At 38.6% G+C, this 23201-nt stretch overlaps 1 protein-coding gene across 1 annotated transcript in view; it reads left to right on the forward strand.

Annotated features, from left to right (window-relative positions):
• The window catches only part of LOC145785550 (lipoxygenase homology domain-containing protein 1-like), a 49627-nt gene that overhangs the window by 12609 nt on the left and 13817 nt on the right, over positions 1 to 23201 (forward strand). Inside the window, exons 19-41 of the mRNA XM_082597210.1 lie at positions 133 to 310; positions 730 to 909; positions 2053 to 2157; positions 2541 to 2680; positions 2973 to 3108; positions 3510 to 3724; positions 4009 to 4181; positions 4448 to 4557; positions 5337 to 5503; positions 5963 to 6182; positions 7014 to 7168; positions 7855 to 7933; positions 8609 to 8687; positions 9255 to 9310; positions 16061 to 16099; positions 16883 to 17070; positions 18202 to 18341; positions 18914 to 18990; positions 19105 to 19250; positions 19711 to 19798; positions 20809 to 21018; positions 21804 to 22005; positions 22677 to 22852. Of these exons, the coding sequence (XP_082453336.1) occupies positions 133 to 310; positions 730 to 909; positions 2053 to 2157; positions 2541 to 2680; positions 2973 to 3108; positions 3510 to 3724; positions 4009 to 4181; positions 4448 to 4557; positions 5337 to 5503; positions 5963 to 6182; positions 7014 to 7168; positions 7855 to 7933; positions 8609 to 8687; positions 9255 to 9310; positions 16061 to 16099; positions 16883 to 17070; positions 18202 to 18341; positions 18914 to 18990; positions 19105 to 19250; positions 19711 to 19798; positions 20809 to 21018; positions 21804 to 22005; positions 22677 to 22852 (3259 nt within the window). The remainder of the gene's footprint in view (positions 1 to 132; positions 311 to 729; positions 910 to 2052; positions 2158 to 2540; positions 2681 to 2972; positions 3109 to 3509; positions 3725 to 4008; positions 4182 to 4447; positions 4558 to 5336; positions 5504 to 5962; positions 6183 to 7013; positions 7169 to 7854; positions 7934 to 8608; positions 8688 to 9254; positions 9311 to 16060; positions 16100 to 16882; positions 17071 to 18201; positions 18342 to 18913; positions 18991 to 19104; positions 19251 to 19710; positions 19799 to 20808; positions 21019 to 21803; positions 22006 to 22676; positions 22853 to 23201) is intronic.

The raw sequence follows: 23201 nt of genomic DNA on the forward strand, positions 1-23201 counted from the left end.
CTTCATAGCCTACAGATAAAGGACAATGCCAGGAAAAGGTAACAGAATCATAGAAGAATTTGAACCATGAATTTATGTTGTGAATTAAAGCGCTGTGAAACATAATCGAGAAACTTACTTTTTCTTCTTCAGGGTAACGGCGACGCCTATTGTCACTTCAAGGTCCACAAGTACAGGTTAGGGGGCTACATCACCTTGCAGTCTATGAAGCACAAAGGGGTCTTCATCGGCCTGAACACGAATGGCAAAGCGCGCCCCACAGTTGACACTGGAGATGTCAATACTCGATTTTATCCGGAAGTTATTTCATGTATGAAATATAGATATAGAGTCAAAGATATAACTAATATATTTCGTTTTTAAGTTGTACTAAAGAGTTCTGATGGATGAAAACCGCTATTTTTACTTGCTATTTTAAGTAAACCGCTATTTTTACTTGCTTGTGCAAACTAGGCCTTATTCCACAAACTGATGTGTTCATAAAGTTATTGCGTTCATGGCGGAGGACACCCGCTTGACTTCACGACCTTAAATAGTCACAGCTTCCTGTTACTGTTTATATCAACATATTGTTGCGATTGCTGCAACGGATTTTTTAAATAATTTGTTCTTTTTGTAACAACAAACAAGAAGCAATGAGCTTCGCGTTCTAGCAAAGTTTTTGATATAAAATGTATAAATAACCTGCATAAAACTTATAACAGTTATTTATTTCCTTCTATTTTCCAGTTGGTGAGCCGCGGAAAGAACGCGCCGAAGCGTGGAAGTCTCCTGAACCTTCCTTTGTGATGTCAAGCCACGATGGACAGAAAGATGGTTCCGAAACTTTCCGAACTTCTCCGAGCAAGTTATCGGTCACCAATGTGGTGACGTTGCAAGATAGAGAGAAAAGCAACACAGGGCCAGTGGGTACGTCATAATTGTTCAAGAATGATACGACTTGTTTGGTAACGAATTGATTTGAAGGCTCATTGGCAGAACTATTTTTGATTTTGAAACATACATGATATTATTGTCATCGTATAATCAATAATCATGGAATTATTTTATGGTTTTTAATCCCGTTTTGCTCAAAAAACATTTTAAAAGTATGCGTTTATGTAAATCCCAGCATATTTAAATTAAATTCATTTTTGTATTATTCTGATTACTCACTATTACCCAAACAATGGAAAGCGACATTCCAGTGCGTCGTTTCCTATTTGTTTCAAGTCCATGGCGATTAAAATATCTTCAAACATAGCAATTTACTCAGTTTGACACATATCGATATTCGTTGGTGCCTGGCAAGAGTTAACCCAATGGTTCTTAACCCCCTAGAGGGCGCTTTTGACTTTTTTGAAGGGGCGGAAATACTCAGGGGGCACTGTATTCAGAATGTGGAACGATATTTTCCTCGCTGCAAATTTGCTTTAGTAGTTCTGCTAGATGAAGATCAATGTATATTTGTGCTCAGTACAGGCCTATACTAGCCCATTGGTAACTGCGTATATACCTAACTAGTAGACCTATAATCTAAAAGAATCATTCTTTTATGGAATGTTCGTAATGTGATGTTTAACGCGCCTTATGTGATGTTTATATGGCTATGTCATAATCCGATACAACTTTACTATATCACTCATCATCTTCAGTACAGCCATTTTATTATGGCGGGCGCCAGACTATGAAAATCTTTGAAAAGAGGCGCTGGAGAAATAATCTTTAGAACCACTGGGTTAATTAGTGCAGGATAAATGTTGTATTCTGCTGATGTACCTGGTTGAAACTGTGATTGTGTTTAAGTGTGCAATGTGCATAGCTAGATGAATAGATTATACTATGGGTTTGCTAGCCTTTAAATTTGCTAAAATAATCCAAGTAAAATTTTAGAATCTAAATAAAACTGTGGATCAAATATGATGCAACTTGTAAGGAATATTGATTGTAAAAGACTAATTGTTCTGAGTTATAATGTTTGCTGATGATTGCTTGCATTATCGGCCATCGATATGATCAACTTGTTCCCCCTTTGTAAATCTATTCTTATTCCATGATAATTACGATATGCAGAAGGGGATTTCCGCATCTACGTCACTACAGGCAATTCTGGCACGAAGGAATCGATCTCTTTGTTCGTGTACGGAGATAAGAAATATTCCGGCGCTATTACACTAGGTAGGGTCAGTTGCGAAAAGGCGACTTCATGAACAATGTTTTTATTCATATTTTGGAATCGCTTTGCAGTTTTGACATTTAATTGTTTGCAGATCGCGTTGTTTTCTAGTTTATTTGCTTTTTCTTCATTTTGTTCACGCTTAGACCAACATCTTTCTGTTTTATTTTTTCTCAATTTTCATTTTTTAAGTATTTATATTCAATTTTTATATTCATATCATATAAGCTATTCATATCCATATTTTATGTCAACATTTATCTTCAATTTATTTCAATTTTAAGTTTCGGCTCTACTTTCTTACTTGCACCTAGAAGGAATATGACGTCATCAGACTCCTCTTTTCCACAATATGTTTTCCTAACTTACCTTTACACTTCCGTAGGAAAAGGTACTGAAAGCGGAGTTTTCCAATGCGGACAAACGGATGAATTTCAAGCCAATCTCGCGTCCATTGGCGAAATCTGTAAAATTCGCATTGGAGTTGAGGAAACTACGTCTGAATGCTCGTGGAGGTTGAAACAGGTAATGACGTGTAGCTGGTGTTGGTGATGTTGTGTAGCTCTGACATCTCCACCACAGCTGAGGACAGTGTTAATTGGGTAATTGCTGCAGTAGTTAATGTTCAGTGCGAAAGAAATTATGTTTCATTTTCACAAGTTCTTTAACCTTACCAAGTGTCGAATCTTGTTGATTTACTAATTAAATTTAAATTAAACCATTTCTTGATTATCTAAGCAGTTGACCAACTTTGCTTTTTGCTTGAGCAAAATACCGCCTTAACTTTTATCAGTAATTGCTTATTTTTGTGTTACAGGTCAAAATGAAAGACATGAATTCGAACCAAATTTACCGCTTCAAATTTAATCGTTGGATATCTAGGAGCAAAGACGATGGCGCCACCTTGCGGGAGCTACCGGTGACAAGCGAAGATGGAGTTACAACATTGCCAAGTGCGCACAATTTGAATTAACTACAACTGATGAAATAGATGCTAAGTAACTCACTTTAAACCGATTACCAAAGAAGTTCAATGAGCCTCTTACATCGAACAGCGTCACACAGCTAACTTGTTTCTGATTGTTCGTCTAATAAAGAAATATCACTTTGTCGCAATAGTTACAAAAGCTGCCGGCTTCATTTATTTGTAATAACATTAGCTAGGAGTTATGGTAGCTGTTCCCGAAATTTAGTTTGTTAGCTAAAAATTGTGGAGTGTTTTATTGCAGATAATTATAAAAGAATTGGCCTAGAACTCGTTGAGCACCACAGCCCATATGACTGCGGTTGTTGCTGAAACGAGGCCTACTTTTTATTTAAATCTTTTATTTTTTTTTTGGCATTATTTTTTCAGTGTTGAGATACGTGGTGCTTGTTCGTACAAGCAGCGAATCAGCTCGATTGAAACCGGACAAGAACGATCCAGACCGATCAGAAACTCAGCACGAGATGTATTTATGCATTCACGGGAAAAATGGTGATACTGGGCGGCGATTCCTTCTTCGAAAGCCCGCAGAAAGCTCCGAAGCTCCCGATCGTCTGCGAAAAGCGCTCTTTGTGCCAGGCCAAGTACGATTGATTGAGTTTTTTCTACGTAACTTGAATTTTTGAAAGAGTATTGGATTAGAGTCAAACCAAATATACCTTACTTTGACTCAGGGCAATGTATGAAGGCACACTGGGAGATTTTCAATAATCTTTAACTCTTTCGACGTAGAATTTATAGCCTCCATTGTGATGTAGGCTATCAATGGTGAGGTGCAATTCTGGCAAGATATCAGCCTTAAATGTTTTAGTTAAAGTCGCTGACTTAAAGTCACGTGCACATTTCCATCATTGATTATAATTTCCAGACGGACAAGTTCGAAATGGAAGCGGTCAGTTTAGGAGAGCTGACAAAATGCGTTTTCTCTTGCCCGACCTCGCAAGCCACGTCATCGGTTACGTCACTGGCGTGGCTGTGTGACGAGATAGTAGTACGAGAGTCAGAAGGGGCCACGCAGGAGTACGTGTTCCGTGGAAATGGGTAAGTGTTGAATGTACATCATGGGCTTGTGTCTGATGTAAATGGAGACATGAATGATCGGAAGACGCTAGTTCGAAACCAGATGAGAGAAGTTGATTAATCTTTTTTCAGTTGGTGAACAGAACAACAGAAGTTGAAGTCTCATATTATTGTGAAAGTCTAATTTAAATAAATTCCAGTTATTTGTTTATTTTTAACTTGTTTTCTTAGGGAATGGCCAAGAAAAGTATGCTAGAGATAATATTTGGCTGCGAAATGTGTTTCAGTAAATGGCTTGGGACTCGAAAAGTTGGAGCAAAGACTCAAGTGAAGCTGGAGCTGACGAAGAAGCGGGATGTGAGGATACGATCTGAGGAGGAGGAGAGTGAATTTATAGGTGAACCGAAAATCTTCAATTCAGAATCCCTTTAGCAGCAACTTATCGGAGGGATTCGTTTATATAACGTTTACAATACGTTTCCATGTTTTAAAATATTTCAGAGTTTATTCAATTATTCATGCCATGTTCTTGTTGACATCAAGTGCAATTTTAATATATGGTTCCATATCGTACGTACTACGTATGTGTGTGGACAATATGGACATGCACCACATTGCTCTGAGTGTCATAACCTGAGGTTTCATAACTTTGTGAAATTTTATTTTGTACGTTATTCGTTTTGAGGATGCGCATTGTCATGGTAAACGTCAGTGAAGCAATAAACCATCCTTTTTGTTGTTGTTTTTACTTTCAATTTCATCAGATGAACGTTGCAACTAGTGCTACAAACTATAATTGTCCTGATGAACACCCAAACTTTTAAGTATTTCTCTGACTTGTGAGGTCAGTTTCCATAAAGGCACTGGTTTGTGTCATCAGCAAAGCACTTAATAACACGCCTGAAGGTGTACACGATGATAAGCTTCCTTACTTGTACTGTCCCCTGAATGCCACAAGAAACTTATGACGTTTCAGACAAAAAAATGTTTGAGTTTCCTCATAATTTTGTTTACCTGCGAAAAATATTTATAATATTTAATCTAACGCGGTGGTTTTGTGCCCATTCTCAACTTAAACATTCTTAAAACAGAACCACTTGGCGTTCATTGCATCTAACCCTCATCGAGAGGAAGGGACTTGATGGTGATGATTCAATTTTAAATTCTTACTTTTAGAAGGGGATTGGAAGGTTTCCATAACAACAGGAAGCGACAACGAGTGCGCCACGTCATCAAACGTCATGTTTTACGCATGCGGAGAACAAGGAACGTCATCAGGGCCGATTTTGTTGGGGTCTGGGGCTAAGGGCTTGTTTGCACCTAACACCACGGAAAACTTCAAGGTGAGTTGATCTTTTCTGACCTTCTTGAATTTGTCAAATTTTTAGAATTTTTTTGAAAGGTGAAGTACAAACAACGAAGAAGGAAGGGATGGAAAGAAGAAGAATAGGACAATTGGAAGTTGGTAAAAGAAAGCGAGGAAGCCCGAAAAGAAAATGAAGAGATTGTGTGACAGAAGATATGGAAATAGTGGGAGTGAAGGCGAAAATGCTGCTGACAGAGCTGTGGAAGACTGCAATCTGCACCGACGACTCCAATTGAAGTGGGGATAAAGCCAGAAGAAGTACAAACAACAATCCGTCACTTTAGACAAACAACATTCAACGTCTGTTGACGTTGAATTGACGCAAAATTGAATTGACTCAAATTGAATTGACGCTGACGTTGAATTGATTATTTTTTTCTGTCTGGGCTCATCTTTCCTTGTTCATCTTAATTCTACAACTTTGTTATCGTTTCAGGTTAACCTATCCGGGGTAACTAACCTTCAAAAAATCCGACTAAGCCATGACAACACGGGGAAGTACCCGTCTTGGTTTGTTGAGCGGGTGAAGCTCAAGTGCGCTGCTAGTGACGAAGCATACACGCTCAATGTAGGGAAGTGGTTGAGCGACGCCAAGGAACCTTATCAGATATTCCTTGAAATTCCAATTCCTAAACCTGGCCAAGAACTCACCAAAGGTAAGAATGTTGCTGCCCAGAGGATCAGGTTGTCATATCATTGTGCTTGTGCCTCACCATCATCTTCACCTTTGGCGTGATGCCGGGATCAGGTCAATCTTAGTCTCTCCCCAGATAGCAAATTAGTCATTTTTTACATTAATTCAACGTCTGTAGACGTTGAATCAATGTAAAAATGATTAATTTGCTGTCTGAGTTATTTGTAGTCAAATCAAGTATGGGAGGTCCATGACCTTGTTTACCTGACGGATTTCTCGGTGCTCGCAAGCTTCCATACGACGACAGCGTATCGACCCAGGTCGTGGAGGTCGTGGTTTTAGACTGTCCATGGACTGCACTACCCGGTGGTTTCAACACTGTTTACTAATGCGGAAACATTAAAAACTGGCTAAAAAACAGCGAGTATCAAGTGTGAAAACACCAAACAAAACTACTACTACTACCATCTTCCAAATTCGGTTTTGTTCCCACTAGTGGGGATGGCCAATTCTTTCCGGCGATTGTCTTTACTCCTAAAAGTTATCAAGTTTTTTTGCCTTGCAATGAAATGTCGAAGGATATTTTTATGTAGTTTGTGTAAGTTGTGCGCTTGCTCAAAAACAATCTATCATTTATTTTGTACCTGGAATTCAATGAAAGCTTTTTGCTACTAATGAAAAGGGAAGTCATGTTTTTGCATTGTGTTCGTATTGTTTGTTGTCTGTTGAGTTTTATGTTGATGTGAAAGATTAATTTGTAAGATACATGCACAAAGCAACATGGACAAGAATTGAACTGATGTCTGTTGAGCATAAAATCTACAATCGTATGTTGAAGAAGTGTTGTTTGTAGTATTGCGTTACCAAGTGGTGGTATACACGGGCAACATCCTCGGCAGCGACACCGACGCCCATGTCTTCATCACCATATATGGAAACAAGGGCGACACTGCGCGTCGGCCGCTCTCAAAGTCTCTCAACAATGACGTGTGCTTCCAAGAATCACAGGTTTGTCGTCATCATCTTGACCTTCTGACCATGTCATCATCATCGACCTTTTAACCTTGTCGTCATCATCTTGACCTTCTGACCTTGTCGTCATCATCTTGACCTTCTGACCTTGTCGTCGTCATCTTGACCTTCAGACTTTGTCGTCATCATCTTGACCTTTTAACCTTCTTGTTACCATCTTGACCTTTTAACCTTGTCGTTACTATCTTGACCTTTTACCTTTGTCGTCATCATCTTGACCTTCTGACCTTGTCGTCATCATCTTGACTTTCCTGTTTTGTATAAAATGATTATTTTAACTTCAGGAGAGTTGATGAAAGCCAGGTCATCGTGACTTGGTCATGTGGTGCTATATTCCATTTCGTGCTTTTTAAATGGCAAGGGTGCTATGGTCAGCAGTTTCTTCCCCCCTGTTGTTCACAGACCGCTGAGGGAACCAGACTCCACTTATGCATGCTAGAATAGAAGCGACTCATTTTGTATTCGATTTAGTTGGTTCCTGGGGGGGCGCAACTGAAATTATCTTGATTAGTTCTACAAACAAAATGGCTGCCATGCCGGATTTGAAAGTTTTCAACTGTGTCATTTAAAATTACAAATCACTGAGGGGGATGCCTTCAGTGTTGCCAGCGCATGTGATCATTTGACATGATGAAGTTATATCGTCCTCCGTTATTGCGCAGATCGACATCTTCGAAGTAGAAGCGGTGGACTTGGGGGAGCTCACTCAAATCGAGATTGGACACGACGGCATCGGTCACGGTTGGTTGAGCATCATTATCTTACACTTCTCATAGGACAAGTTTTCGGACGATTAAATATTCAAAACTACTCTAAATTATATAGTTTCGGGAGAGAGTTTGCTTTTTTATACCAAAGACAGGCAAGACACAACAATAACACAGGGTTGAGCATTACAACAGCTCTAAATTATAGTTTTCTCTATAATAACTCTAAATTATAGTTTTCAATATTGGTCTTTTAATAATTAAAAGATGTTTTAGTGATTATTTATTTACCAAGCCGGAAATGTGTCTTAGTTGTTGTTGAACAAAAACGGTTATTTTTGTTGCAATATAAAGAAAGAAACTGCATGATTAGATTGCAATTTCTGCAAAGAAACTCAAAAGTGTAAAACTGAAACTGTTAAGCTTAACACATAGAATCACAACAAATAATCAACCCAAAAGAAGCTGCTACTTGCTACTCTAACTAGAGTAATGACAAATATAGAACAGAGTACAGTTTTGCCTTACGCGCAACGAGAAAGAAATAACGTAATGCACAAGGCAAGGTCGCTAAAAGCTCGTTTGCTCAGTCATTCGATTTTCAATTTTTACGCTGATCCAGAGACTCACTACGAGAAGATTGGCGAGTTTTGTATGACCCCATTAATTCATTGCAATTTTTGAACAAGAACTCACTTTGTGTCTTCAGGCAATGGCTGGTTCCTCCATAAAGTCATCATCAAGGAGTCGCAACTTGCTCCAAGAGATTACGTCTTTTTCTGCAACAAGTAAGTTTTCTTTGTTCTACTAACGTGAAACGACGCGCATTCTTACGTAAAATGATATCACAAACGAATAGTTTGATTTTGTTATTTCGAAAAACTTCCCATGTTAAAGATAACTAATTAACTAACTAGCTAACTCATACACGTTATTTCACTTGTTTCTGAGATATCTCGTTTGTTCGCTGAGTAGCAGTGTTGCCAGAGGTGATACATATAGTGAAAGCACACGTTGGTACGGTACAACATTACCCTTACATGATAAGGTACCCTAGGCCCAATGTGGTGAAACGGTGTTTGTATGGAAAGTTATAGGGAACCTTAGAGGTGCCAAAATGTTATTCAAATTGTCAAATTGCCAATCGGCCAAACACTTTTCGTGATTGCACTCTTTTTAAATGTTGTTATTAACTTGGACAGTGGTTTGGTAAATAATTCCTCATGTTTTTTTTTATGTATTGATTAGTTTCATAATACGTAGCAAGCAGCCCTGTTGTTTTTATTGTGAGTCTTCCTACTTGAATTTTTGTGTTGCTTTAAACGTTACATTACCATCATTCTACGTATCCTCAGGTGGCTGGATGATGGTCAAGATGATGGGAAGATTGTCAGGATTGTCGACGCAGAACGTGAGTTGCTTGAATTTCGATTCAATTCGTCAGCACTTGAATTCATATGACGAGTTTTCTTTTTGATAAATATTTTGAAAAGCTCATGCCTGCGCAGAATATCAACCGTTTTTACGTTGATTTAACGTCTGCAAACGTTGAATTAATGTAAAACGATTGATTTGCTGTTTAGAAGTTGGAGTCGAAGAGAGAAAGGAAACCATCGTTTTACTTCCAAAGTTGTCTTTAACTGTCTTGCCAGGAACACAGCACGTGCTCACGGTTAGTGTCGAACTGACGTTCTTGCAACAAGCGTCGTGCAAATGCTTGGTCAGGTTCCCAACATCCTTGAATGAGAATCCATATGTTGAAGTTTATTTCGTCACTGTGTATTTGGTTGGTTTTTGAATCTTTATCCTCGGACTGACAAAGCCTTGGTAGGTTATTCCTGGTAGTTTTGCATACTTGTAGAGGCTCTTGACGCAGACCCGGTTCAACTTTCCAAAAGGTACCATTAAAAAATCCCCTTTGAAGTTTGTTTGGTAGTTACAGAAGAAAAAAGAGCAATAGCAGTGGTGGGAATCAAACCCACGTCAATGAAATGACTAGCCTATCACCGCCCTAACCCTCTGCGCCAAGTCAGCCGATGGAAAACCGATGAATTAATTTAACTATGATTTGCGTTTTTCTTTTGTTTCTCAAAGGGGATTTTTTAATGGTACCTTTTGGAAAGTTGCGACCCGGTTACCGAGATTGGCAGAGTGCAGTTTTCCTATTGTTGATGTGTTGTTGTCGGGTAATTATTCCATTCACTAAGTGCTGCTGAATGGTGAGCAGTCCTGAAATGCGTTGCTCAAGCGCACATCCCGAAAGTCGAACCAGCGCCGCGTGATCTTGAGCCGGGCGCATAACCACTGAGCCGAATAAATAATTTTCTTTTTGCGTTAATTTAAATTTAATAAACGTTGAACTGATGTAAAAGTGGAATGCTTTCCTGGCTGGTCATTTGTAGCCTCATGTTTTCTTATGTTGTGTGGTTTAGTTACCTCGGCAATCACGCCGGCCAAGTCCTGTTGATTTAGCGAGCTTTTATAATAGGGGAGAGTGGGGCTAGTCGGAAAGTTTTTTTTTAAAAGTGAAATTTAAAAAAATTGGTGCATAACCTGACAACTTGAAGCGGCTTAAATTATCACCTATGGTGTCCTCTATCATACAACCAAAAATAAGTATTGAGTCAATTCAGCTTTTATTGAAAATTTAAAATAAACAAACATACAATTGATTTTTCAACTAACCCCATGCCTGGGGTTAGTTGAAAAACGTCAGTTTAATGCCCACCAATGAACTGGATACTATTTTTTCAACCAACAAACATTTACATGGGGTTGTAAGCAAATATGTTTACTTGCTTTAAAATCAAAATGCAATGAATTCCACACTAAATCATCGTAACAACATTTTTTAATAAACGCATTGTTAAAACTTGTGATGCCGCCTATAGCACTTTCCAAGTTATTCAAATTAAAGTTTTACAATGTATGCCTGCTTAAAACAAGTACATTGGAGCTTATACCACTTATTATTATACCACGACGATATACCCGTATCATACTACATAGTCATACCGTTATCAAAACATTTTCCAACTGACCCCACCCACTATTTTCCAACTAGCCCCATTAGCATATGACAAACTATTTTCCTAAAATATTCAAGCATGGTGCATTGGACTAAAATTTGTTTATTTCTTAGTGTTGTAGAACACCTACAGCTGACACACACCAAAAAACTTCTGCCTATCTTTAACGATATCGACGGATAAGATGTTTTTTAATACGCTAAAATTTTACTTCGAAAGTAAGAAAATACAAAATTGTCAGCCAAACAGGCATACCTTGACCCAACAAATCGAAACTAACATGGATTATGTGTATTTATAAACTACTTCACATGTTGGCAGTAAATATTTAAAAAAGTTATTGAGAGTTAAAAAAATGATGACTTTTCAACTAACCCCGCCTTCCAACTACCCCCACTCTCCCCTACACTTGCTTCACGCCCATGCTGATGTACGTTAGCTTGTCTATGTGGCAAGCTGTAGCGTTTTCGTCATCTTAGGCAACTTGGGTTCAGTTCGTTTAACATCAAATGTTACAAAAAGTATCTGATAACTTTGAATGATCGCAATTTTCAATCAAAGCTGCAAAAACATTTGACTACCTTAAAAACTTTATTTGTTAATAATCGTGGACTTCGCTTATGATCACCAACTGACCAACTGGATTATTGTTAAATCGTTTGGAAGAATGATAAAAGTGTTTCAAAGACCTGTATAAACATGAAACTGCTGCGGTAGCAATCTATATATATTATACTTGGTAGTGACTAGTGGTTGAAGGTAACCGGGATAACTCCTTGAGTTGTAATCTTATGTTTGAATTAATGTCCTTTGAAATGATATCCATTAAAGCAGTTGTTCAATGAAATCAGTATTGAAAGTAAGAGTATTAACAGGTATTAGCTTTCATGTTGTCACTTGGTAAAAACATGCAACGGATTGTTGTTTTACTTGTCTCGGATTGGGAAAGGGAATATTTTTATTCCTTTTACTCCACAACAATATGCTCTGCGTATCCTGCTATTGTTTGAGAGTTATGTAGAGAAAAAAATACGTGTATTTTTTTAATTTTTACTGTTTCAAATCCTCCCAGAATGCTTTTTTATGCAACTTATTGTTCAGATAGCACAGTATTGATGTTTAGACCTGGTGTGATACATTTATAATCGACTGTTATTATTGATGTAATTGTAAGACATTTCCTCTCGTTTGAGACCTGATATTATCTTAGCTCCTCCTTCACGACAAAACTCCAAAGGTTCTTTGCCAATGGGTGAAGGTGACACACATGTGCCTGATCCAAGCGGTAAAGCGGCTTTAGACATTCCATCGGTTTTCGCGGGGGATTTCGAATCCACGTCGTCTAGCCCACAGACCAATGTCCAGGATCTTGAGGGATCCGATGAAACTCCACAGAGTGACGTAAAAAGTCCAGCTCCGTCAGATGCTGACGTCAACGCCGGTTCTAGCCGCGCCTCAGACTCGCGCTTTCTTCAAACGATCAAAGGCTATTTGACTTTGCGGCAAGAATCACGTGATGACGACAGACACGTGTTTTCTTCGACCGAAATGCTCCGAACGTCTCCGAGACGCTCCTTTCCGACTTCTACCGAATTGACGAGATCGTCATTGATGACGTCATCAAGACGTGACGTGACGCAAGCTGAAAGTGACGTTGTAGGTTAGATATGGGTGGGCAGCAGTAAAACAACCGCTTGATCAATCGAATTGATGACTGCTATGCTGTTTCTTTAGCGCCTGTAATAGCGATGTTAACAAAATAACATAGAAACTAAATCATCCACTTCTCAAGGTTTGATGTTGGTCTAACACAGAATAGACAAGACTGTTTGAATATGAAATTTCTTGATTCCTTATTATGTCACAAAAGTTTCATTAATTTGAACACCGCGGGTGAAGAAATTCCTGCTTTGCTCTGCAAAATGTATTGAAATATGCAGTGCAATAATTGTACATGTGAACTTTGCGATGGGCTTGTGGAGATGCATATTTGTACCTGTGATTTACGATCGCTGTAACTGTGCTTCAATAGCCTTCCACTGTATGTGGGACTTAATTGTACATAGATTTTCTTTTTTATATTTTGGTTTATCAGATTCATTGAAGTGACTGATCAAGCTTTTAACGCGATCATGTGAATAAAACAAAAGTTGTATCAAGGATCATTGTCAGGTCACAAAACGCTCGCGTTGGTTTATTTCCGACAATATGTGTCATTCATGTTTGTGGAGTTAACGACTAGCAGTTTATCTTGTTTCACAAAAGTTAATTTCTTACTCTGCAGAACAAGCGTTTTTTGTTGCATCATACGCGGCAGATGCGTCGTCATTAGACCTCAGTCGTCATGGAAACGGCAAGTATCCGGTCGCCTTGTACTCAGCTTCTGTGTCGTCATCAGCGTTCTCAAGCAACTCCGTCACCTATCCAAGTAGCCATAGCAACGAAGAAGGACCGTTGCCTAACAACAATCATACATTGTGGGCGACTCTTCCCGCGTTTGAGCGAACGAAAGCGACGCCGAAACGACGAAAAAAGTCATCGCGACAAAGAAGTCAAACTTTTAACAAACCAATTAAAAAGAAGAAGCTTTTTAAAATTAAATCTTCCTCAAACTCCAACTCTATCTCTCCTCCTTTCAGCACCACACCCTCTTCTCCTTCTTATTTGATCCCATACTGGAAGTTGGAGGTGCCATGTCCTCCAATGAGCTTTCTCTCCGCAGAAGAAACTCCTTTTTCATCTCGCTCATCCACCACAGTCAGAACGAAAAGAGATGAAGCTCTACGAAGAGTGAACTCCAATCTCAGCAGTCTAAGAGAGTGTGAGAAACAACATGACATCATCGGGCAATACCGATCATGCTGATAGATTCCGAAATTTGCCGAAAATAACCGATGCTTGCCGAACCTAGCCGAGTCTTGCCGAACAATCACTGCCTAACTACCAACGTGCAAAAAATTGACAGCACGACTGGATAACACATAGAACAAAAGTGAATATAGCAGCTAGTTTCCAGAAGTTATGTAGCCAGTACAAATCAGGTTATCAGAATAGTTAGCATTAAAACAGCCTGGGAATGCTTAGACAACAATAAATAAGTTATTGGAACGCATGAGATCCTTACGGTTAGTGCACTTTACTTGTGATTAGGCCCGTAGCTAGCCGGAGACAAAGGGGATGAGGCCCGTTATATTTAGTTTTTCCCTCCCCCCATCTGTATTTTATTTTGATTACAATTTGTCTTATTTTAAGATTTTTTGCCCTGTCTTTTGATTTGATTGACCCCCTTAACTTTTCGGTCTAGCTACGGGCTCGCTTGTACTTGGTGCAAAAGGCACTTTCATTGCTAAAGTGGTGAATTTCTCAACCTTTTGATTTTTCTTTCTCGTGAAAACAAACGAAATATCTTTCTTTTTTTTTTCTTTTTTTTACCACAGCGTATGATGCTGTGGACTGCTAACTCTTAATCGACTGAATTGCGTGATGGTGATATACCCATTCCTCTTCCATCAGCCCGTATCTTTTCAAATGTGAAAGCTTTGTTTTTCTCTTTAGCTTGTGGATATTCCATTAACAATAACAATCATTTTTGTTCTGTTGAGGAGAACTTGTGGGCGTATAGAAGTTTTGACCTTGTTTTTATTGCCAATCTATAACAATAAACTAAGCAACTGTTCTCGCAGCGAAATTATTGTATTCAATCCCCAACTTCTTGTCTTCTGGGGCAAAATCGCCAGCCATGCATAGCTTAATGTTGGTTGTAGCGACGTAACGTGAAATAGCTAATTTTTACATTAAAAAGCATGGTACGTCGCGCCAGTATATGTGCTAACCTTAAAGCATGTCTAGTTATGCTTGGTGTAGCTGATGCATATGAGAATGAAAGGCCGTGTTTAACTTAAGATCAAACACCATGCTAACAATTTCATCCAACTTTTCCTTTGGAGTATAAAGCGTATCACTTTTTTCACTTCTGAAATTATGCAAACATTTTATTTTTTGTTAGTTTTTCAGACGGACCAAACATTGGAGTGTCCAGTATAGTTATGAATCTATTCTCAAACGAAAAACTTGCTCCTGTAGTGAAACATAGCAACATAACATTGATAATCTTGCATGTCTATCGGTCGTCTGATCTCTAATTAATATTGTGCTCTGTATCTTCAAACTCATAAGTTGTTTTTATCCTTGTGAAACCGGGTGAGCCACCTGTGTACTTTACATCAATTGAGGGGTGAATGACCCCTCAGATAGAAATTTACCCCATCCATGAGAGTTTGATGGACTGTCTGGTGGTTCGAATACTTGGGGGGTTAAACCATGCTCATTTACATATATACAGTAGTTTGATTTTAGTATCCTATCACGATGTTTCATTTTAATCAGATTAAAATTATTTCCAACCTGGGATTAATTTTCCTTTTACTGGGGTTTATTTTTGTGAAGCGGGCTCACCTTTTGGCAACTTAATTTGAGGGAAGGGGATTAATTGAGAGCTACAAAGTAACTGACAATTAATTAATCAACACAAATACTTGTTCAAACCAGGGTCGGAACTTTCTCACTTTTTACAAGAAAAACAACTTATGTTTTCAGAAAAATGCTTCGTCTCAACTCTGGCGAAGTAATAAATACTTGATTGTTAACTGATTGCTTGGTTGTGGAAATTGTCTTGGTCTCGTTTTAAGCTTAAGCTGTTGCTTCTGAATAAAATGTCTGGACATTATTTTACCTTGAAATCATGCATAGCTTCTGGGCTAACTTTCTTCTACAACATAAATTATTACGTTGATTGGATTGGTGTTGCCTTATAAGATAATAAATGTAACAGTTGTCCTTCAAGACACCTTTGCTGTTTAGCCTAATTGAATGTGAGATTCTTGTATTTCTTACTTTTCCTTCTTGTCTACTTCATTATCAAGGATCATATCAACTGATGCAATATTCATAAATTTACTGTATTGTTTGTGTTTTCGCTCTTTTAAAACATATTGACCATTTTTGTATTTTCATGTTGCCTTGTAGTTTGTGATTTACTTAAAAATACTTTTCTTTCTTATATTAACGGTGCTGGTATTAACTTCTCAGAAACATATCCAGAACAATAAAATAATTTGTATTATGTCTTTCAGCTTTAGACGATGACGAAACGAAACCATCATATAGTTCAGGTAGGTTTGCTTGATGGGTAGTGATTCGGGCCTCGTCTTTGCACTTATATTAAATCATGTCGTAGCGTTCATGTTCTGTCGCTTTTTCCTTTTCCCTACTCTGGCTGTGTACCATTATATTATGGTGATGATTCTAAATATATCAAACTACTGCGAACTACGATTTTCAGGGTCATAGCTAGACGAAGTCCAGAGACTGACTTGTTTTTTCTTTGCAAAATTTTTATTGATGATGTTAAATTTGTGTTTTCAATTCCTACTCAGGGCCGTGTTACTTCCCCCAGTGCTCCCGGCCGGGGGAGCCCACGGTTTAGGGGCCCATTCATTCTGGTCTGTCTAATGTTTTTTGACTGTTTAAAAAAATAAAAAGATACTACAAAAATTCGATAATCAATAGCTAATTAAATCATGCAAGGCCGTATTTGCTGCATTCCAAACCCCCGACCAGGGGCCTACCTCTAACTAGGGGCCCTCTCATATTTAGTTCGTGCAGCGTTTTTCGGCTTGTAAGTTTACATTGTTGTTAAATTTTTGTAAATATTTTTTCGGGGGGCAGGATAGTGCTCACACGGCTCTATATAATATTTTATAATTTTTATCCTCTCTGACGCAGGTTGCAGGTCCGGCTACTACCATGCTGCGCCTGAATTGCGACAATGTAACCTTGGCAGATAGCGTTAAGTTTATTCTGATGTTTAGCATTATTCTTCAGTTAGTTTGAAATGTTGTTTTTTGCGTTGCAATTTTGTCTTCTTCTGACTGCCTTGACTTATTACTTGCCAGAGGGAAAGTATGACGTCATATTCACAACCGGAAATGAATCGAGCAGTGAACCTTGTCCAGAAACCGCTTCGGTTACCATGGTGATTTATGGGGAAGAAGGTAAAACTGGAGAGATCCGGTTGAGGCCAGATCCACAAGCCAGCAGTACCACAGAGGCGTTCAAGCCAGATCAAATTAATAAATTTCAGGTAGGCTAGGTTATAAATGTTCTATTACAGTTCAATTTGTTTTTATTTCTGACCATCACAACGAAAAAAACAATATAGCGTATGACAAACATAGCAGAGGTCTAGAAAAATTACAATTTCAGCATTATATCCTTTAAGAGAAAATGTTGCGACCGGGCTAAATCTCTTTACTAGTTTTTTTTTTTTTATTTTGGTCGTAAGCACGTCTTAGCTTTCACGTTTTGTCGCTTCTACTTTTTTGTAGACTTCTGCTATATGGTGGTGAAATGTATTCTATTTGCTGGGTTGGACTGACATAAACAGAAATAGAACTAGTCTGAATTTTCAAATAAATTTGACTTCAGTTCGATAAACCATATTATTTAAGATTCAGATTCTTCTTATTTGGTTTAGCACTACAACACATATACAATGTACATAGATACATAAATAAACACAATAAATGTGCCGCTGGTACCATGATGACAGCAAAAGACCACAGGGTCAACGAAGTCAGCTGACACCCTTATACAAATAAAAAAAAATCTATGAAAAGAAGAGACAATAACGATAAGAGTCAACAAGAAAATAAAATAAACAAACAAACCAACAAAGTAATAACGGGTAGCGAGGTGGTGGCAGGTTAAACAAGATAGTAGGCTAAGTAAAATTTCCATGTATTTAAAAATACCTTATGGGATTGACTAATGTGCTTGTTGAGATATGAATCATTGACTCAAATTCATCCACCGAGATTGACAGTTTGTATCCTCCGTATTGAGCTGAAGCGTTGTTTTTACGCTTATCTTGTCGCTTCTATGAATAACTTTACAACATAAATTATGAATTTACAACGCATCACCAATCGGAAACTTCACTCTGCCAATCTTGGTAACCGGCCCTGCGTCAAGAGCCTCTACAGTCTACAAGTATGCGAAACTATCAGGAATAGCCTATGAATAGGAATAGAAACTACAGGGAATAGCTTTGTCAGTCCGAGGATAAAGATTCAAAACCAACCAACAAATGGTGGAAATATTCCAAGTTTTCTTCACACACTGAGAATCAAGTTACGCATCATTTTTAATTTCATTTCATCAAGTGTAAGTTTTATCAAGTGTAAGTTATTCCATTCTTCATCTTCCCACCCAGATTGAGGTACCCGAAGTTGGACAAATCTACAAGATCCGGTTGTCTCTACATGACGATGATGATTGGCCGGGACTGTTTGTTGAAAAGGTCGTTCTCGAAGATTCCCTTTCAAATCACCAGATCATATTCAACTGCAATCGGTATGAATGGTTATGAACCAGACAAGAACATTTGTCATTTTTACATTGATTTAACGTCTGCAGACGTTGAATCAATGTAAAAAGGACAGATTTTTCTGCCTGGGGAGTGCTGGTTTCAAATGTACATGCCTGTGCAGACCGGCCAAAGGGGGTCTACTTTTAGGATACGGTAAATTTCTGGTGAAAAAATTGGGCCTAGCCTACTTGTTTTTATCAATATTAAATGTTTTTATCAATGTTGAATGTTTTTATTGTGTTTTTGTTAATATTGAATAAAAAAGAAACAATTGAAAGAACTTAGTTGTGCACCCTTGGTATCATCATCATCATCATGTGCTGTCAATTAATTCCACACGTCACGTTTTTCCGCTATTCTGTTTGCTTCTCCGATGCTTGACAAGCCAGCCCACTATTTTACATCATCTCTCCAAGTTCGTCTCCTTTTCCTCTGTAGGCTACATCTACTTCCAACATATCTTCAATAACCAATTGATGTAGCTGTCCTGCCGATCCTCTCAAATGGTATCTTGTTATTAATTGTTGATTTATTAGAACTGGCTTATTGTGTGTAGATGGCTTTCTCATATCCATGATGACCAAGAGACCACACGTGAATTCGCTGTAACGAGAAATGAAGACTCCCTTCCAGGTTTGTTAAAAATGTTAAAATATGAAAGATGCTTAATTGGTGGCTTTTGATTGGTGAATTTTGTTAGTCTGAAATATTTAATGGTTTCTGAGTCTTTGCTATGTTTCCTTTCAGTGAATTTATATTTCGTGTCTATAACAACTGGAGATAGACCCTCTGCCGGCACTGACGCAAATGTTTACGTCACTTTACGTGGCGAACGTGGAGATTGCGGTCGACGTCAACTGACGCACGCACAAGGCGACGCTTTTCCATTCCAAGTAAGGTTTCACCAAGTTTTCTATTGTCAACATTTGTAGCAAATACTCTCCAGTTTCTATGAAAGCTGGCCAAGCTCGGTGTAATTGTCTTGTCATAAAGCTATGAATGGTTTAAAGTAAATAAGCTTCATAAGATAGGCTATCTGCTTTTGAGAAAAGTATTAAAAAGCTTACTGTGCACATAGGCTAACGGGTGTTTTCCTCGCTTCAAATTCTTCAGTTAAAACACTTTTTTACAAAGCAAATTGTAATTTATTTCTTTAAACATTTGCACAGAATTGCCTGTTATTTTTGTGTTTCATCGACACTTTTGTCTTTAATAATTAATAAATTGTTGGCGGGAAGCGAAACAGTCAACACTCTGTAGCCCATACGTGAAAAGATATATGGATCTTTCATTATTGACCAAATATACCGAGTGCTGTTGTTTAGCTACAAACATTGTTTATTACGTTTCCAGCGCAACACAATGTCATCATTCGTCATCGAAGCAGTTGATCTTGGCAAAGTGAATGAGGTTGTGCTGAGTCATGATGGACGAGGAGAAGGTGAGTCATGGCTGATGAAGCCACCGTGTAGTTTATTTATTTTTTGTGTCACCATTCGTTACATCAACAGTAGTTACATTAGATAAAACAGCAATCATGCTCTCTGTGGAACAACATGCAAACCAACGCCGGATTGCTGTTAACAAATCACAGATGAAATGTAGATTATAATTGACTTGGATAAGAATCTGCCAATAACGCAAATGATGACGATATACTTTTATTGTCGATTTACAGCTGCAGAAGTGTTTTAACCCAGGCGACATATTTCAAATCAAATAATTTATTTACAATAGGCCTACTTATGACCTCGATCTAAGCAAGAAAGAATACAACAAGCACTCCTTTAAATGTCTTTTTGTGACCTAGCTTACAGTTGAGAGACAAGTCTCACCCAGTGCCGGTCTTTGGGGTGTGAAAACCGTGCGATCGCACAGGGCCCGAAAATTAGGGGGCCCGCAATGAACTAAAAAATTACAGTAATTTTTGTCATTTCCAATGGAAAAAATTCGATTCACAAGCAAGTACCGGTATCCATGAAGTCAGTTGCGGCTTTAGGCTGAGGCAAGTGCTGAGATTGTCGCGTCGGCTACCTTTACAAGCTTACATGCATATTATTCATACCCAAATTTTTGTTGAACATGCTCTCAGAATGCACCAAATTCAAAATTTTCTGGGGTAGGCCTCCACCGCTGGATGTCGCCTTCGGCAATCACGCCGTCAGGCTTCGCCCGTCAGCCCTCAAACCCCCTCCCCTTTCAAAATACCTAGCTACGCTACTGAATGGGATCACTGTCATTGGGGCCCGCAAAGCATATTCCGCACAGGGCCCGAAATACCCTAAGACCGGTACTGGTCTCACCAAATGCAGAATCAAAGACACAAACCAGCCTGTTAACTAACTAACACTAACGTAGATCGCTTATACTGTTCTTTCTTGGAACTCTTTATTAAGTTGGCAAGTATTTGCATTTTCTTAATTGAGAAGACATTTTTGTTCACTTCTCTAGGAGCCGGTTGGTTTGTGGAGAAGGTTGCTGTCAGAGAGAGCGAGTTTGCCACGGTTGAATGGGTTTTCCCCGGTCACGTGTGGCTTGATGATCACGTGGGTGATTGCAAAACCACACGGAAACTGCGATTGCTCGGCAGCTTTGACGTCATCAACGGTGACGAAGAACTGGCCACATTGACGTCACCACCCAGTAGAGAAGTTGATGCAGGTATCCGTGTCTATGATTAACTTTTCAATCGAGTGGAAATCTTGCATGGAAGTCTTATGCAAGTCTCACCTGAGATTAGCATCGTCGTGTTTTTTTGTTTTCTACCATTAAAACAAAAAACAAACACTATCACTTGCCATAACTAGCAGGGAACTGGAAAAAGGTAGAAGCGACAAAACGCGATTGTCAAAGCGTGTTCGAGAGAGAAATGATTTACTAAAGGCAAGGATTGTGGTACGGCCGCAACACCTTAACAACATGACAAGAACACTGATGTCTGTACAAAATTTTAACATTTTTTCAAAAAGATTACGTGCCCTAAGTGGTTGTTAAACCAACAACTGTTTGAACACTTCGAACGCTTTCCTCATTCGGTCTAACGCTATTAAAATCGTTTATTATTCTGTGTCGGCCTCAAGCACGTCATAACTTTCACGTTTTGTCGCTTCTGCTTTTTTGTAGACCTCTGCTATGTTATGCATATATTATTTTTCTCTGTGATGGTCAGAAATAAAAACAAATTAAACTGAACTAATTGCCTGCTGTTGGTGAGGATCGAACCGGTGTCCATTTCGGCATCGAACTCGACGCTCTCATAACTTAAGCTACCTGGTGAATGTTCGATTGATTGTTTTTCATTTGCATCAGACAAACTTGTCCATAATCAAAACAACAAAGTAACACACAAACTGTAAATGCACAAAGATCACTGACAGCCACTTTTGGTGTCGTCAGTCTAAGAGTTCTTGACGAAACTAAGTCTTTCTTATTGTAATTTTTTTCAGCAGCCAGCAAGTTGTACGAGGTTAAAGTCACTGTAGATGAAGTCATGGCTCAAGGGAACGGAGTGGCAAAATTGAAAGGGGTTCTGTATGGAGAAACAGTGGTGAGCAAAGAATTTTCCCTAGGGAGCTGGCGTCCAGGCGGGGAGAAATCGTTCATTGGAAAAGCAAACGTTGGAAAAATTGGAGAAGTGAAGAAAATTCGGTAAGTTTCAAAAATATGTTGTTTTAGCCGCACGATGTTAAACAATGTTTTCCAATGAACTGATATTTGTGGCGACTTAAACTTTAAATCATGAAAAGTAGGCCTATGCATTGCAATAGACTGAGTCTCGCTTTTAGCAGCATGATCGTTGCTTACTTTACAATGTAGATAGGCTACCAACAACCTGTTTTAGCCTAATGTTGCGAGTTCGCTGTGGTAGGCCTAATAGCCGTTTTCACTTGCTTTCAGAACACAGTTCTCTTAGTCATGTGCTATGACGAGTGTTGTTTGAGTCAGTGTGTCGTTGTTTTAAGCGGCTCTTTTCGTTGGCTTTAGGTTGCTGTCGTAGAGTAGACACTACAGTAGCAGACTCACCTAAATTGATGTAAAACGCCACGCAATTTATTTAAACGTGGTGTGTTTACAAGACAAACATACTTTTCATGCTTCACAATGTAGATAATAAGGAAACGCTACTGAAAGCTGGAGAAAGGAAGTACCAAGAAGAAAATGAAAATAAATTTCTTTGCATCTGAAAGCTGAACTATTCTTTGTGCCGCAGATTGAATTTCTTGTTAAAAATATTATTTGTACGTGATGGTTCAAAATACTATCAATTGTCAAACGTGCCGCGTAATTCTTTCATTATTGTATTCTCTCCTCACTGGCAGAGTTGAGTTGGAAGATTCCACGCTAGATGTGAACATCCTGCTGCTCAGTGTGTCCTTGCGTGACGTCAATTCCACGGAATCCCTCATTTTCCACTTCGATCGCCGCTTCCGAACGGAATCCGGATCCACAGTCAAGGAGCTTCCCTCGTTGCGAGGGGGAAATCCAACTTTGAAAAGTAAATCCAGAGCGAAAATGAAAATCTAACAATAATAGTAGCCTAATGTGTGTTTTTTATATAGCGCTGTATCCATCGCAGATATGCTCTCAACGCTTTACAAAGCAGACAGTTTCAGTGCAACGATTTCCAGTTTTTTTCAAGTTTTTATCTGTTTATTTTCGGTTTTCTTTTGATTGGGGCGGATAAATATTGCTCAGAAAAACATTTTTCTTTATGCATGATAGTTATGAGTAACTTTGTGTTATTAGAACAACCTTTTTATTTTGTTTCTTCGGCATAGTTACTATGTTGAAGATGATTTAAGATCTGTAACAGAAATTATTGGATTGTTAGAATGTTTATTCTT

The sequence above is a fragment of the Aplidium turbinatum genome, chromosome 16 (assembly GCF_918807975.1).
Source record: "Aplidium turbinatum chromosome 16, kaAplTurb1.1, whole genome shotgun sequence".
In the NCBI taxonomy this organism is placed as follows: domain Eukaryota; kingdom Metazoa; phylum Chordata; class Ascidiacea; order Aplousobranchia; family Polyclinidae; genus Aplidium; species Aplidium turbinatum.